We start from the raw sequence: 16144 nt of genomic DNA, 5'->3' as shown, positions 1-16144 counted from the left end.
ATCTGTAGTTCACAAAATCTTCTTACTATCCCTGTGCACAAAAAAGGGGGAATAGCTAACTGCCCCCCTCAAATCACTGGTCTCAGCCCCCTGCAGGACATCAATATTACTTGTGCAACTGCCGAAGCAGCATTTGAGACATTTCTGAGACATCACCTGGACACCAGGTGACTTGATAAAGTCCCACAGGAGATTCTGATGCACAGTCAGATGAAATCTCATGAGGAGAGAGCCTCACTTAGCCCCTGAGCTTCTGCTCTGAAGGAAAAAGTCAAAAGACGTTAAAAGAAAACAGCAGGGAGAACTGACCAGCACACTGACCTGGAATTCTGGGAAATCCCAAGCCCTGGAGTCTGGCCCCAAGCATTAAGTGCACACACAGTCAGGGTGGGTGGGGGAGGATTGAGCTGAGAGTACAGAGCCAGCCGCAATTCCTAGGAACCTAAATGTAGACAGAAAGTGAGAGAAGATAATTCAGGGGCAGGAAAGAACGGGGAGGGGTGGAGAAAGACTTCCTAGGGAGACCCCGCCCCCAGCCCACATGATCTGGGGAAGCTCCCGCCCCAGGAAGAGACTATACAGAGGGTAGAAGGACAGCAGAGCAGACACTTGTGGGGACACAGAGCTTGTGAGCGTTTCTGGAGCCGGAGTTCTTCCCACAGGTAGAGCAGAGAGTGGGCAACAGAGCCCCATGGAGCCCCATTCAGCTGCTCCTCACAAAAGGTGCATCCCCTGGCAAGGGGTCCTGCTCGCAGGTGAGAAGGGATGCCTCTTGGGGTGGGGGAGGTTGGGAGAACTGAGACAACCTGGGGTCTCCTGAGGAGGACACTCACCTGGAAGGTGAAAGGAAGGGCCGTGTGTGGCTGCAGTGGAGAGAACACCTATGAGGGAGGTGGGTGTCCCCACAGGAAATTATTGAACTGGAATGGGTAAGAAGTAAAACCTCTATTGCTGCTCATTTCCCATAATAATGATGCCCTAAACAAACATTAAAGGGTGACAGTCAACAGGGCTGACAGCAGTAACAAGAATTTGGCAATGTAGCATTAGGGGAAAGTCTTAACAAAATGCATTAAACTTTGGGTTTGGCCTATCGTTCCCAGGAATGGGCAAATAAGCATGAGCCCTTGGATGAGCCTTGGGAATGTTTAGTGATTCATTCCTTAATATTTTCAAGTTTGTCTAGGCAAAGGAGGTACGGCATAGGACAAGGAGAGCCCCTACCCTCGCGGTGCTCTTGTCCAGGGTAGAAAGACACCACAATCAATCAAATCTGGGTATGGTGGCAGGTATTATTAAGTGCTGTGAGAACATAAAGGAGTCTGGTGAATAAGGAGTGGTGCTGCCGGCTCAGAGGCAGGTGGTTTGAATCCACCAGCTGCTCCCAGGTGGAAAGCTGAGCCTTCTCCTCCTGTGTAATGTGTGGCCTCTGAAAACCTGCTGGAGGGTCAGCTGTGTGTCAGTTCTGACTCCAGTGAAAATAAGTGAAAGAAGACCCAGAACAGGGCCAGGTGTGAAAAGACAGCCAGAGGGTCCGGAGATGAGAAGTCAGGGAGGGAAGGTTCCACAGGAACCACTGCGTGTGAGCAGATACCTGAGGGCAGGAGTGAGCATGTGCAGACGCTTGAGGGGGGGGGATAGTAAAAAAAGAGGAATTAACAAGTTCAAATATACTGAAGGAACTACCCTTGACCTTGGGAAACACACATACACCAGGTGAAAGGACTGAAAGAAACTTGCTCAGCCTCGCTGCCCCACCCTCCCATCCCTGTGTAGTCGCTGTTGTGTGTCATCAAATCGGAACCAATCCATAGCAAGCCATCCGGCAGGTTTTACATCAAACTAGAGGATGTCTGATACAGGCCATGGTCTTTGCAAGCACTTGTCATGCGTCAGAGAGTTGGATAATGACCAAGGAGGATAGAAGAAGAATTGATGCCTTTGAGCTGTGGTGCTGGAGAAGAGTATTGAGAATACCATGGACTGCTAGGAAAACAAACAGATTCATCGTGGACAGGGTTAAACTGGGTGGCTCCTTGGAGGCAAGGATTCTGAGGCTCCATCTAACATACTCTGGACATGTTGTGAGGAGAGACTGGTCCCTGGAGAAGAACATCATGCTTGGGAAGGTGGAGGGACAGCACAGTAGGGGAAGGCCTTCTATGAGGTGGATTGATTCAGTGACTGGGGTAATCAGATGGGAGTGTCAGAGACGGTGCAATTGGCACAGGACAGAGCAGAGTTTAGGGCTGTTGTACATAGGGTCGCTATGAGTCGCAAGCGACTCGACGGCACATAACAACAACAACAGAGGACACTGCTCATCTTCCTCCCATGGGGCAGCAGCAGGTGGATTTGAACTTCATGCCTTTGCCTTAGCAGCCCAATTCCTTACCACTCAGCCACCAGAGCGCCGTCTCATCCCAGTCCAATTGTTCAAATGCTGATTCTTTTCTCTCTTTTCCCTCCTAGTGTCATTTTTCATCTTCAGGAGCCCAGTCATCACAGCCCAACTGACCATTGAATCAGTGCCAACCCATGCTGTCCAAGGAGAGGATGTTCTTCTACTGGTCCACAACCTGCCAGAAAGTCCTGTATTCTACTATTGGTACAGATCTGGCAGTACAGAATATAGTAATAGAATAGGCATTTATGTAGTATCGTCTCAAACAACTAAACCAGGAGATGCCAACAGTGGTAGAGAGACAATCTACTCTAACGCATCCCTGTTGCTCCGGAATGTCACCCTGGGGGACGCAGGACCCTACACACTCGAGGTAGCAGACGTGGATGCAAACTCTAATATATCTACTGGACACATCTTTGTCTACCGTGAGTAATTTCTCTATGACTTCTGGGGGTGGTAGTCAGTTCTAACATAAGGAATGACAGGCCTGAACCCTTTGCTGTACCTTGTACCCCCTTCTGCATTCAATTCTTGGAGTTTGACCATTTAAATCAGAATTTCCATACTGAACCCAGGCCATGCAGACATTGGCTGCAGAGAAGTGAGCCTGACCCCCTGGCCTCAGCAAGAGATCACTCTGTCCATCCCTGTGGGTCCCAAGTCTCAAGGATTTGGTCAAGTCCTAGCTGGAAGGGGACCTGGGATCCCGACAGAGAAGCTCAAATCCAGCAAGTCCCTCAGACCATGCCCCAAGGATCCTAATTCCCAGTGACCTTGGGAGCCAGTAGCTAGAATGGATGTTGGCATCCTGACCAGGGCTGAATGAGAGCAAGGAGTTACTGGCTGATTAAGTCCTGGAACTCCTGGAGTTGATCAGCAGCCAAGATCAGCCCCCAAAACTATTATAAGCAGAGTCTTTCACTTGAGATTCACTTTAGAGACCACTGATGGAAAAGTGCCCTTGGCCAACAGGACAGGCGACTTTAGAAGACCTGAGAGTTCAGTCAGCATCTCCAGGAGGAAAGAAAGAGGGAGGATATGCCACAGTCAGTTCCTTTTCCACCTGTGGGAACCCTCTTGTTGAGGCAAACAATAACAGGTGCCATTTGTTTGGTTATGTGGGCAGATCCTTTGTACCAGTCAGATAATTGTGACGATTTTAAGGTTAATTCACAGATGACTTTGCAAGCCAGTTCATTTCTCATTTTCTCTGATTTTACTGAGGAGAAAGCGAGGCATGGAGAGAGTCACTAAGGAGGGTCACACAGACTGTGACTGGCAGAGGAGCTTTCCCTCAAGGTCTGCCCGTAGCCCAGCCTGAGCTTTCCTACACCGCGGGGGGCCTTGTTGGGGGCGTAGACCCTGAAAACAGCTGCTGGTTCAGACCCTCCCTTCTTAGTCATTCCTAGTTCAAAGGGAGAGGGTTTTACTTGAGAAGTAGGGGCCGAGGGAGAACAAATGAATAATTTTATTTTATTCTGTAATGAAATTACTTCTGTTACAAAACAGTCCATGCCAGGCATGTCCAGGCTGCTAGTCCCAGACAGCCAATCAACACACTCCCTCCAAAGGAGTGAAATTATTAATGTGCTGCTGTTTCACTCCACACTGCACACCCTGCAGCTAGAACAGATTCAACATGTAACAAGCTCTCAGCTGCTCTGTGATAAAGGAAGGAAGGAGGATATGCATATGAGTAAATTATCCATTAAAAACCCTGGATGCTGATCCTTCGGTCACTCGGCTGCTTGGCCCCCTGGCCTTCTAGGTGGCTGAGAACTATGTTCCTTCCCCCTGGTGGCCTATTCCTAGCGCTGCCTCAGAGCCAGAGTCAGGTCTTATGATGACTGGTGTGCTCAGTAGGGAGGGTTTCAGGTCGTACTGCTCCTATTTCTGGGTTGCATGGGAACTCTTGGAGTGCAGAGTCCATAAAGTCATTGGTAACCTCCACAGTCACTGCCATGGGCATTTCTGGCTCTGTCTGCACCTTCCATGCTTTTCTTCCTCCTCCACACCAGGTACCAATGCTCTGCTTTCCTGAGCTTCTCCATCCCTTACCTTTCTCACAGCCAGCCCATCCTTCCCAGGAAACAACGAAGGGCAAAGAGATCAGTCTAAGGGTTGCCCCTGGGAGGGCTCCACTACTAACCAAAGACCCGAGTAACCAGGAGAAGCAGCCTCCACTGTGTTGCCATCTCGGCTCCTTCCCCTTAGGGATGCCAGCACACAGGATGGACATGCACCTCTTTTATTTACTCTACATTGATCCAACCAGAAAGTCACAGGCAGAGGGTTTAGGTGTCCACCAAGCACAGAGGTCCATTTTACCCATGTAACACATGACCGTGTGTTTGTGCTTGGTGTGAGGCTCAAGCCCAAGTGGGTCTGAGACCTATTTCTGTGAAGCTTCCAGGCCTTGTGCTGTCACCTGGGTTTCCAGTTAGTCCCCAGGTGCTTGTGTTCCTCCTTCAAACATTGCAACACAACTATAGGCAGAGTCCTCTCTGACAGAAGATGCAGGAAGCCACTGTCATTCAGTTACTGTCACTGTGCTTGACCACTGGTTTTGTCTTGTCCTCCCCCAGTGTTAATTCTGCTCATGACACCCAGTCCCCAGGCAAGGCTGCCCTATCCCCTTAGGTTTAAAGACAAGGAAAAGCCCCATCTTTGACTACCTCTGTGATACCCTGAAAAGGAGAGGTCTCATAGAAAATATAACATAGAATGTTAGACAACATAGAATGTGCAACTTGAAGGACCTCTCCAAGTATAGGGTCCAAGTGTGGAAACTGAGATTGGGCAGGTCAGCTAGTTCTTTTGACCAATTTGATCAAACGCTAATTCTTTTTGTCAAGTTGTGTGGATGCTGTCATTCATGAGGTCTGAAAAATAGAACACTTTCTGGTTGCCTCTGTTGAGACTCCTCCGTTTTTCCTGCCTCTCCAGGAGGAATTAATGGCTAGAATCTCTTTTCTAAGTTGACTAACTTAATACAAAATTTCTACTAAATTGATGTCTCTCTTCCTTTCATACTGAGAAACCTCAGAATTCCTCTCTGATCAAGAGTGTGCCCTTAGCAAGATCACCTGTTCCTCCCCACCCACGGCGTCCCTAATTTCAAAGAGACTTTGGCAGCTCCCTTTGAGCATACTAGAATTCTTTCTGGGATACAGAGGTGGTGGTCCTAAGGTCTTCCAGTGTTCTCCAGAGCTATATTTCTTCTTCAGCAATTGTTCTTAGATCTTAGAGTCATTTATAATAATTTCCTAATGTAAAATAAATTGAAATAGTTAATTAAATTTATGCAAATTATACAGATGCTCACCTGCCCTCAGACATAGGAGAAGAGATACTAAAAATGAAAGGCAGAGTGCAAAATTCTACTTCCAAATCCAGCCAGTTCCTACCTATTGCATCATTCCATGAATTGGTTCTGCGCTTTCTGGAGCCAGGGTCATCACACACTGGGAAGAACTCTCTACATCTTGTGGCCGTGTGGCCTGACCATCGAACCTCATCTTGGTCTCCTAGATGTAATTGCTCCTCATGGCACCCAGTCTCCAGCTCAAAGTGCCTCTCATGTTCAGATTTATGGACAATGAGAAGTCTCATCATCACTGGTGTCTAGAATATTGTTGAACAAGAAGTTATGTTTCAGAAGAAACACAACAGGGCCGGGCAGTATAGAATAGAGTAGCTGGACGGACCTCAGCAAGCACAAGATCTAGGTAAGGAAACAGGTCAGTGGTGCAGTCAGCTGCTCAGGGAAGAGCCCAGGAGAGGTGCCGGGTGATCGCAGAGCCCAGTCCTGTGACCTTCCATGGGCACACACTGCTTAACTAACATTAGAAAACATCTCTGCTTTTTCCCAAAGATAGAATAAGACAAGCAGGCCTTAACATTCCTTGAGCACTCAAATTGCCAGATATTTCTTTTATAATACAAAGGCCCAGTTAGGTTTTTAAAACATCACGTTGACTAAGAGTTATAGAATTCCAACACAAGTTGAAAGATGCCTTTGCAGGAATCAAAGGTACCAAACTTAAATATTCTTTCTGTTATCTTCCAGTGAATTTATCCAAACCTAACATTATCACCAACAACTCCAATCCCAAGGAGGACATGGACAGTGTAACATTAATGTGTGAACTTGAGCTTCAGGCTCAGAATGTATCTTTCCTGTGGCTGAAAAACTCTGAGAGACTTCCAGACCATGGCAGGCTGGAGTTGTCCCAGAACAACAGGACTCTCACTATACACAACGTCACAAGGAATGACACTGGACAATATCAGTGTAGAGCCTGGAATCCAGTGAGTGTTGCTGATAGTGACCCACTCCACCTGGATGTTCTCTGTGAGTAACTTCTGTTCCCAACTGGCACAGGCTGCTAAACCATGTCCAGACTCCCAGCCACAGCAATCCTCTTAGGTCCAAGAGGACCCTCAGCCCCTTAGACACCTAGGCTGGTGATGATGTAGTCTCCCAGAGAAATGTGGACAGACCCAGCCCGTCAGAAGAAGGGGGGAGGGTCTGTCTTGCATTGAACTGCTCAGAGTCACTATCTGGTTGGTGTTCTCAGAAGCAGGATCAGTGAATTCAAGGAGTTTATTGTGTGGGATGTTTAAAAACAAGACCCAGAGGGATGTGGTGGCCTTTATCAGACCAGGAGCTTCCCTTCCCTCTGGATACGTCACAACATGGCTTTATTCTGTTTACTCCAGATGGCCCGGACACCCCCACCATATCCCCCTCAGGCTCAGATTACCCTGAAGGGGCAACTCTCAACCTCACCTGCCAAGCAGCCTCTAACCCACCTGCACAGTACTCTTGGCTTATCAATGGGAACAATGAGCAAGACACACAAAACCTTACTATCCCCAACATCAATATGACTGATAGTGGAAACTATACCTGCCAGGCCTATAACAATGCCACCAACCTCACCAGGACCGTCTCCGTGCTTATCATAGTCTCTGGTAAGTGCTTCCATAGAATCTCAGCACTTAGCTCTGGGATTGAGTCTCGCCTTGTTATCTGGGAAAGAAAATAAATTCCTGAAAGAATTTATTTTCTACTCTATGTCTCTTAAGTATACGCAAAGCCCACACATTCTGTCCCCGAGTCCTACTACTACTATATCCCTGAGAAACATTTCATCATCCTGTTCTTATTTCTCTGTTATTTCCATGGCAGTCCTTGTGGCCAGGTTGGAATGTGGGGAAAGGGCTTCTCTCATCCCCAAAGTGCCCCATGGAATAGGAGAAGGCTTTATAACGGGGGAAGGAAGAAGGGTCCTCAAAGCCAAGTGTTCTTTCATTCATTTGTTGCTTTTTATAGTCTCTGTTTATTTCTATGACTCCATGTGCTCCAGAAACATGCACGTCTTCAAACATGCTCACATGTTTTCCCAAGTAAGAGGATGAAATTATTTACAGAGGGGTGGTGGGTCGACGGGGCTCTGCCTCCTTGCTCTATTCCCCACCTCCCAGGTACAGGCTTGTTGTGACACCATCAGTAGTCAGATGGGAATGTGGTGTACATGCCTTAATCTTGCTAAGAAGATTAATTCAACATCAGGCCCCACCAGAGGAGGCTGCAGAGAAACGGACAGTGTGCAAGTTCCTGGGCAAAGACATTCAAGCCTGTGTCCTCGCTCTGAAGTCACAGCTGTTATTCTATGTGACACTAGTACAGATGATACAGAAAACACCACATTATAAGTCGTATTTGGAATACTAGGTAGATTCACCCATGAGGTCTCTTCGTGGGAATGTAGGAGTAGAGCCAAAATTACATTCAGTAAAACTCTTAACAGCACTACATAAAGTGGAAACTTATCAGAGAAGAAAATTCAGATACTTTCCACCAATAAAGAAGGACAGAAATGTGGTAAAGTGGTGCCAGTCAGAGGAAACGTGTGAGATCCTGAAAACCAAGTCCTATCTGGTTCTGGCTTTCGCAGGTATTACTGTAGTTTACAGAGAGGGTGACGAGGAACAATTGTGGAAACCATGACCACTTCTCTCTGAGGTTTCCGTCACCTGAGAGTTAATCCACAGACTGGAAGTAAAAGCTCTCTCAGACTGAGAAATCCTGTAGATTGGAAACTTTCTCATTCTCATCTAGAAAAGATAAGGCCAGGATGTGTTATTCCCCAACATATTATTTCACCACATCGTAGTGATGAAATATGTAACATGTTATCTATGTAAATATGTAAGATGTAACATGTAAATATGTAACATATTTAACACTTCCCTGATCAAGAGATGACCAAGGCAGGCACTCTGCCTTCCCTGCATACACAGAATCATCTGTTAGACAAGGGTCTAATACCTTGTTAAATTTCAAGAGACCTTAAGAAAGGGTCACACAGATATCTAGAGGAGATAATGCCACATGATAATAAGGTTGATGGGCACATGGGCTGGGAAGAGGTCTCGGTGTTGACCCTCCAGAGAGTCCTGGGGGTGTGCATTTATTCCTTCTCACAGATTAGTACCTCAACGAACCATCTCCACAGCAGGTCAGGTTCACCCTTCTGGGCCAACGTTACACAACTCACTATGGGGCCTTAAGCTTTCATCTCCTAGGAAAATTGTTATCCACAGTCTCGGACTCCTCTCACAGCCACCCTGTTTCTCCACAGAGTCACTGACAGCGCCCTCCATCCGCATCAGCAATACCACTATCACAGCAAATGAGGGGCCTGTGGTCTTGACCTGCCTCACAGAACACACTAACATCTCCATCGAGTGGGTCTTCAACGGCCAGAGACTGCAGTACTCGGATAGGATGATGCTGTCCCAGAACAAGAGCGTCCTCACCATAAACCCCGTCAAGACGGAGGACACCGGGAACTATCAGTGTGAGGTCTTCAACAATGCCAGTAGCCGGAGAAGTGACCCCATCACACTGACTGTGAACAAGTGTGAGTGACCCTTCCACCCCCTCTTAAACCTTCTCTCGATAGACTAGCAATGGTGTAGGACATGGTTATGTGTCATATGGGCAGAGTAACAGTTAAGAGACAATTACAGTACAATATAAAATAGTCAAGGGCTCAGGTTCCGAAACAAAGGTATATAAACGTTTTACACAGTAGATCTGATATCTGCTGTGCTTACACAGAACTTTTTATTTCTCTGAGCCTCTTCCTCAACTGAAAATGGTAATATAAGTACCAGCTTCATAAGAATGTTTTAAAGATTCACTGTTATAACCAACTAAACCTGCCAGAGATAATGGGTTTAGTTGATCAGTAGAGATAGTGGCAAAATGCTACACACATTTTTTTATACACACACAAAATGTCACACAAATATAAAATCTTCCATATGAATCATGTGTGTGAATACAGATGTTGTTATGTGCCGTCAAGTCTGCACTGACCCATAGTTGACCCTCTGGTGGGTTTTTAGAAGCAGTAAGTTGTCCATCCTCCTGTGGAGCAGCTGGTAGATTCGAACTGCATGCTTTCTGGACTGCAGCCCAGCTTTTTACCACTAGACCACCAGAACTCCCAAGCTTCTCATTTGTATGCACAGAGTCATGCAGTTCGAATCCACCAGCTGCCCCACTGGAGAAAGATGGGCAGTCTACTCCCCCATGGTTCACTGCCTCTGAAAACCCACTGGAGGTTTCCAACTCAACAGCAAACAACAACATTACATATATACCTATATATACATATATACACCTATATATATGCATATATACATATACATATATACATACATACATATACATATACATACATATATATACATATATATACATATACATATATAAAATCTCACAGGCCATGCCACACAAAGTATCAAGTAATGGTTTTATAAATTATTACCTAGCTTGGGAGGGACTGGAAAGCATTATGCCGAGTGAACTAACTCAGTTCCACAAGGACAAATATTGTATAAAACCATTCTCGTAGAATGAATATAAGGATCCAAGAGGGAGGAGAGTGGAAATAGAGGGATGAGGATGTGAAGGAGGAGGGGGGATTAACCATGAGCTTATACAATTTGATGAGGGAGTGAGGGAAAATGGAAGAATCTGTTCTGGAAAACAATGTATTCGAATTTTGTACATAAACTAGTATCATAATAATTAAAAAAAAACTCAATGAGTCTAGGGTTAGCTGGTGAAGGCTAAGCCTCAAATGATTGCGACAAAATTTAAAAAGTAGAAACATATGCAAAAGAACTACATTATGCAGGAACCCACTGGCATTAAGTAGGGAGAGAATAAAAAGGAGTTAAGTTCAGACTTTCTAAACTAGAGTGTCCCATCTTTCTTCCAAAGCAGTCAGTCTTCAGATTGGTAGCCCAGCACCTGACTATTTGGGCCATTAGTGATAACTCCTAAAAACCTGAGAAAATCCATGGAGATCACATTTGCTTTTGAAAGTATCTGCTGGATAAAAAGAAAATCATAAAAAGGCCTTCTTGAATAAAGTGTTTCAAATTGCTAATTGAATGCCCCCCTCTTCTGTGCCGTATACTTTATTCTATACTGATTCTTTTAAAGTGCAAAAAAACCTCATTAATTTAAAATTACTTTATGCAAAACCTAGGTTAAGATCTATACAAATACTAGTGGTTTGAACAATACCTCTTGTAGATGGATTAACATATCAACACATTTAATATCAGTGTTAGAAATTTAACTGAAGGAAAACACTCTAAGATAAAAAGTATAAACACTAAAAAAGAATTAGAAACAGATAAGTGCAAAATTTAAGTCTGTGAGCTTTTGAGGCATTGAGACTGGCTCAGGACAGGGCAGGCTTCAGAGCCATTGTACATAGGGTCATTATGAGTTGGAGGCAACTTGATGGCACATAACAACAATAGCTTTCAATCCAAGAAGCAGTGAGGATGCCATTAAACATATCTTTATTAGGGAAATGGGAGGGGTGAGCCTGAGAGACTCCCAGATCTTGATGCACATCTGATCCTTATGAAGGAGGAAGTTTTAGGTCCGTGTAGTTCTAAAAGCCTCTCCACCGACAATGGGGAATCAGCCATCTATCAAAAGAGCTTTGCATCCTGGACACAGAACTCCCGTTGTATTCCTTCCGGGAGCCTGTGGCAGGTGTGGTCTCTGGGTAAACATGATGGTAAACACAGAGTGCATCAGGCTGAGTTTCAGTCATTTGAGTCCCTACCACAGGAGATCTGAGAGGTACATAGTCAGCCTCCCATACTTGAAAAACTATGGCAGGGTGGTGGGAGTGTAACCAGGAAAAGGGGCCATTCTAGTAACAGAAATAGCAGTCAGCTTTTCTTGCATTTCCATATAACAAAGAGCCTTTTGCACATTTCCAAATATCAGTCAACCTTTATCACATTTCCAAAGCCTCAAAAACATCTGAATGCAGAAAGGCCCAGATGAAATTGAGACAAGATTGATCATCAACCTAGAAACATGAAACACTGTTGTTGTTGCTGTTGTTGTTATGTGCTATCTAGCAGGAGGGGAAGACCCTCTATGAGGTGGATTGATTCAGTGACTGGGGTAATCGGGATGGGTGTGTCAGAGGCAATGCGATTGGCACAGAATAGAGCAGGGTTTAGGGCTGTTGTACATAGGGTCGCTATGAGTCGCAAACGATTTGACAGCACACAACAACAACAGTTGACTAAACCTCATCGTTACACAGTGAACAGTAGCTCTGAACCTTTCCCTATGCTAGAGCCAACCTTAGCATCTCCAACACATCTGACCCCAGTGCCACACTATGTCACTGTGTCATCAGGGGTCTTCCTGTCCTGAGCTGGCCTTCTTCCCGTCCAATCATGATGTCTTTATACAGTAACAGAGACAGTTACAAGGCTCCAGACTACCAGTAGCATCACAGTGACTTTTCTATGCAAACCTGTACCTTGTTGGCATTAGTAGAGACTAGTTCGTGTTGAGGAATGTTTCCTAGGGTAACCTCACTGTAAATGAATTTATTTTCTTTCCTTCACTTCCCTTAACTAATTTTACTTTCTTTCATTTTCTTCCCCTCATGACCAGCTTCAGAAAACCCTGGCCTCCCACCAGGGGCCATTGCCGGCATCGTGATTGGAGTACTGGCTGGGGTGGCTCTGATAGCAGCCCTGGTGTACTTTCTGTGTATCAGAAAGTCTAGAGGGTAGGATACCTTTCCTCCTGTTCTGCTCCCTCCGAGGCTGACTACCCTGCTTAATTAAGAGAGGGAAAGGCCTGTCTTTCACCTCTGCCTCTGGGCCTGGGTCTCTTCCTCCTTGTTCAGTGCCTGTTTCTCAGTTCTACTGCCTGCAGTTCTCTGCTCTCTGCTTTTCATGCTCTCCCTACCCCGCTTTCTCTTAGACATGGATATTTCCAGCTCCATCTGTATTGCAAGGGGAATAACTACTTATTCTCTTCCATCCCAAGTCAAGGAAGCCAGGGTCAAAAAGGAAAACAAATGAGAAAGTTAAAGCAGCAGCAGGACAAAGTGACCCAGGTGGCCTGCTGGCCACAGTAGCAGGAAAAGGGAGGGACAGGACAGGAACCAAGTTTAAAAGAAAGCAGAAAGAACCCAAAGCCTCTTGGGAAATAGATAAAGTAGCCTCTACTTCTCAGAAAAATAAAATGGGAAAAGTTTTAAGGGAAGAGTCGACTGTGAAACAGTTGATAAAGAATGGATCTAAATGTGCACATCTGAGGGGCCCAGTGCCTCGAAGATCAGGCACGAGGATGCTAACTGAAACCCTACTCCAGGACTCCAGCAGTGGAGGCCCTGGAGGTCGGCTCACTTACAGATTACAGCTGAGAGAACTCCACGGGGGCGGTTCTACTGTCACATGGAGTATCCAGGATTTGAAAGTTCACTTTGTTCTAACAAGAACAAATGTGCACATTTAGCAAATGGAAGAGTAACTACGAGAAGGGATAGCGGTTAGTTTGAAGACATATGGCCTTTACAGTAAAAGAAAAGAAAAGATATCCAGAAATACGGGGTGGGGAAGATACATGGCCTTTAAAAGGAAAGACAGTACCAATCCGGGCATAAATGAACACTGAAGAGTTAGCTATTGAAAGCGTCCTTCCTAATTCTGGGAGTAATGTTCCTATGCTTGGGTTAGAAGTCACAGTGTCTGATGTTTATTTAGGACAAGCGACCAGAGCGATCTTACAGACCACAAACTCTCAGCATCCACGCACAGTAAGTAAATTCGCCCATCCAGTGAGAGCTGGTGTGTTCCATCACTTGCCCAGCCCTGGCAGGGAATCCTGGATTCCCAACCACTCCACACCTCATGAATTTTCACTATAGGATCTCTGTTTCCACATCTTCAGTTGGCATAGGTCTTCAAACCCTTCACTGTGCCTCAAAAGGTTCCCCTGAGACACGGCCCCAGAGCAACACTCGCTTTGCCTAGAACTAACAGGCCCGGGAAAGATGGACGTGTTCCTAGGAGCCATTCCTCACCTTGCTCCTCCCCTCCTGCCTCTGTTGTGGACGTGGGCCTTCTCCCTTGGTGAGACTATACCCTGTGTTTTCAGCGTGCTGGGTGCTCTGAGTCTCATCGCCCCTCCTCAATGCATTTGGGCAAAAATCAAGGCCTGTGAACGGGTAGAAATCTTCACCAGCGGTCTGAGGCCTCTGTGGCTCTACTCCTGCCCCTTCTCTGGTACTAATATTGCTGACAAACTCTGAGGGAAGCGGAACTCCTTAACAGTCCTGGGCCACCTCTCCTCCCACTGCCACCACCCTCTCCCTCCTCAGCTGGAAGTCACAACAGCCTAGGAACTCTGCTGTTCTCAGGCTGGAGGGCAGCTTTGCATTTTCATGGATTTGAAACTCTTCTTTTGCCTCCCCAGGTCAGGATCACTCCACGCCTAATGCGGTAAGCAGAGCTAATCTCACTGAATTATTTTCTCTTGGAAATAAATCTGTGTAAAATGAGTTCTCCTTTATGTGTGTGGTAGAAATAGACACAACAAAACGTATACCAACACAACAATTTGTATAATTCATTAATAGTGATTATATTCTTAGCGATATATACAACCATTCCCCCTACCCTTTATCAAATCGTTTCACCACACGAGCATAAGCTCAATTCTTCCATAGCTAAAGCTCTAGAATAAATTAATCTTGAAGACATAAATGTGAGATGAAATGGGAGTCAAAGTACTATGTGGCGACAATGAAGTATTGACTAATTAGCCACTGAGTCTACTTCATAGCAAGAAGCTGAGTTTTGGAATTATCACTACCCTGTATTTGACTGCTGGCTGTGACTCTTAGCAGCTCGGTAACTTTGAGCAAGAAACTTCTTTAACCCTCAGCTTTGTTACCTTTACTTTGTAAAGTGAATTTTCTGCCTATCTTAAAAAAAAACAGAAACAGTATATGTCGAACACATGTAAGACCCTGAAGATCCCCCCCAACCCTATCTTCTATCTTATCCTATTCTTACTGTCAACAGGATCATTTTCATCATAAATGGGATACTATGGTCTTACTTTCCTTATAAGTTTCCAGAATTGTTCTTTTTTTCTAAAAATTTTTTTTATTTTTTTTATTTTTTATTCCAGGGTATATTAACCTTTCACAAAATCACATCTATGCAAGCAACATCTACATCCACCAAAAAAAATAAACAAATAAATTCTCACACAAGAGAATTATTCTGACTTCCGATGGTCTAGATTAGTTTTGCTATAAACGTGATAAGATAGGAAGGACAGAATGAATGGAATTCCAAAATCTCTGTAGATGTTCATTGAAATTAAAAGAAAAAAATGAAAAAAAAAAAACTTTTAAAAAAAAAAGGATAGGAAGGACAGTGTAGTTTGCCTGGCTTCCTTTTTTTTTTCCTTCAACATTATGTTTTGTGAGGTCCATTCATTGTTGGGAGCTCATTCATTCTCGCTGATGTATTACTGTCTTCCATTGTATGAATATTGTAACATATCTTTTCTAACAACCATTCCACAGGGCTTTAGCAAGCAACAAATGAGTAACAAAAGCTCTTCTGCAAAGCTAACAGTTCCAAAGTGATGTTATAGTAAGTGGTGCTGACTCACACTAGGCCAGGTGGCTTGACCCTTGACGTTTATTTAATTGATTACTATTCATGCTTTTCAGGTCAATGAAGTTGCATATTCAACCCTGAACTTCAATGCCCAGCAACTAAAGAAACCGACTTCACCCTCCGAATCCCCAACAACCACAGAAACCGTCTATTCAGAAGTAAAAAAGAAGTAACACCACCTGTCTTGCTCCCTGTCTTCCAAGTCCCTTTGATTCACTTCGCTAGGGAATGATCCCTGTGTCATTGGGAGAGAAGGAAAGAAGCATCCACCCCAGGCTTCATTTGTTAATGCTGCATTTCCTTCAGGCTACTGGAAGGGCTGCTTCCTTCAATGGCAATAGATGTCACTGAAACCTGGCAAAGGCAGAGTTGGAAGAGAATTGGGATGGGAAACTCCCCATCAGTTGGGATGGGAAACTCCCCGTTCTGCCTCCTTTCCTGACCCAGACTTTTAAAAAAACCCAAACACTTCAGAGGACACTAACCTTCCCACCCATCAACCTTGTCCCATCAGAGTCTAACTTAAATTTGCCATAACCTTACAGGTTGGTTATGTGCCAGAAAAAGAAGGGGGAAAGTAGAAGTAGCAATAGCTTCTCCTGATCTCCAAAGCCCACTGTGGAAATCACGTCTGTAACCAGTATTGAACTTGGAGACTCTACACCTGTGTCCACTCTCAGG

The 16144-nt window shown here is 45.1% G+C and overlaps 1 protein-coding gene across 1 annotated transcript; it reads left to right on the top strand.

Moving 5' to 3' along the window:
* The first annotated feature begins 691 nt into the window (after positions 1-691).
* LOC102859669 (carcinoembryonic antigen-related cell adhesion molecule 1-like) lies at positions 692-14079 on the top strand. Its single transcript, XM_006900963.1, has 7 exons — positions 692-755; positions 2473-2832; positions 6477-6761; positions 7130-7384; positions 9058-9339; positions 12432-12549; positions 13926-14079. Exons 1-7 carry the CDS (start codon positions 692-694, stop codon positions 14077-14079), a joined length of 1518 nt encoding a protein of 505 aa, XP_006901025.1.
* The last annotated feature ends 2065 nt before the right edge of the window (positions 14080-16144 follow it).

This window comes from Elephantulus edwardii, unplaced genomic scaffold (assembly GCF_000299155.1).
Source record: "Elephantulus edwardii isolate Elephantulus edwardi_28Jun2011 unplaced genomic scaffold, EleEdw1.0 scaffold00302, whole genome shotgun sequence".
In the NCBI taxonomy this organism is placed as follows: domain Eukaryota; kingdom Metazoa; phylum Chordata; class Mammalia; order Macroscelidea; family Macroscelididae; genus Elephantulus; species Elephantulus edwardii.
Note: the sequence above shows the minus strand (reverse complement) of the source record. Positions and strands in the feature narration are given on the sequence as shown.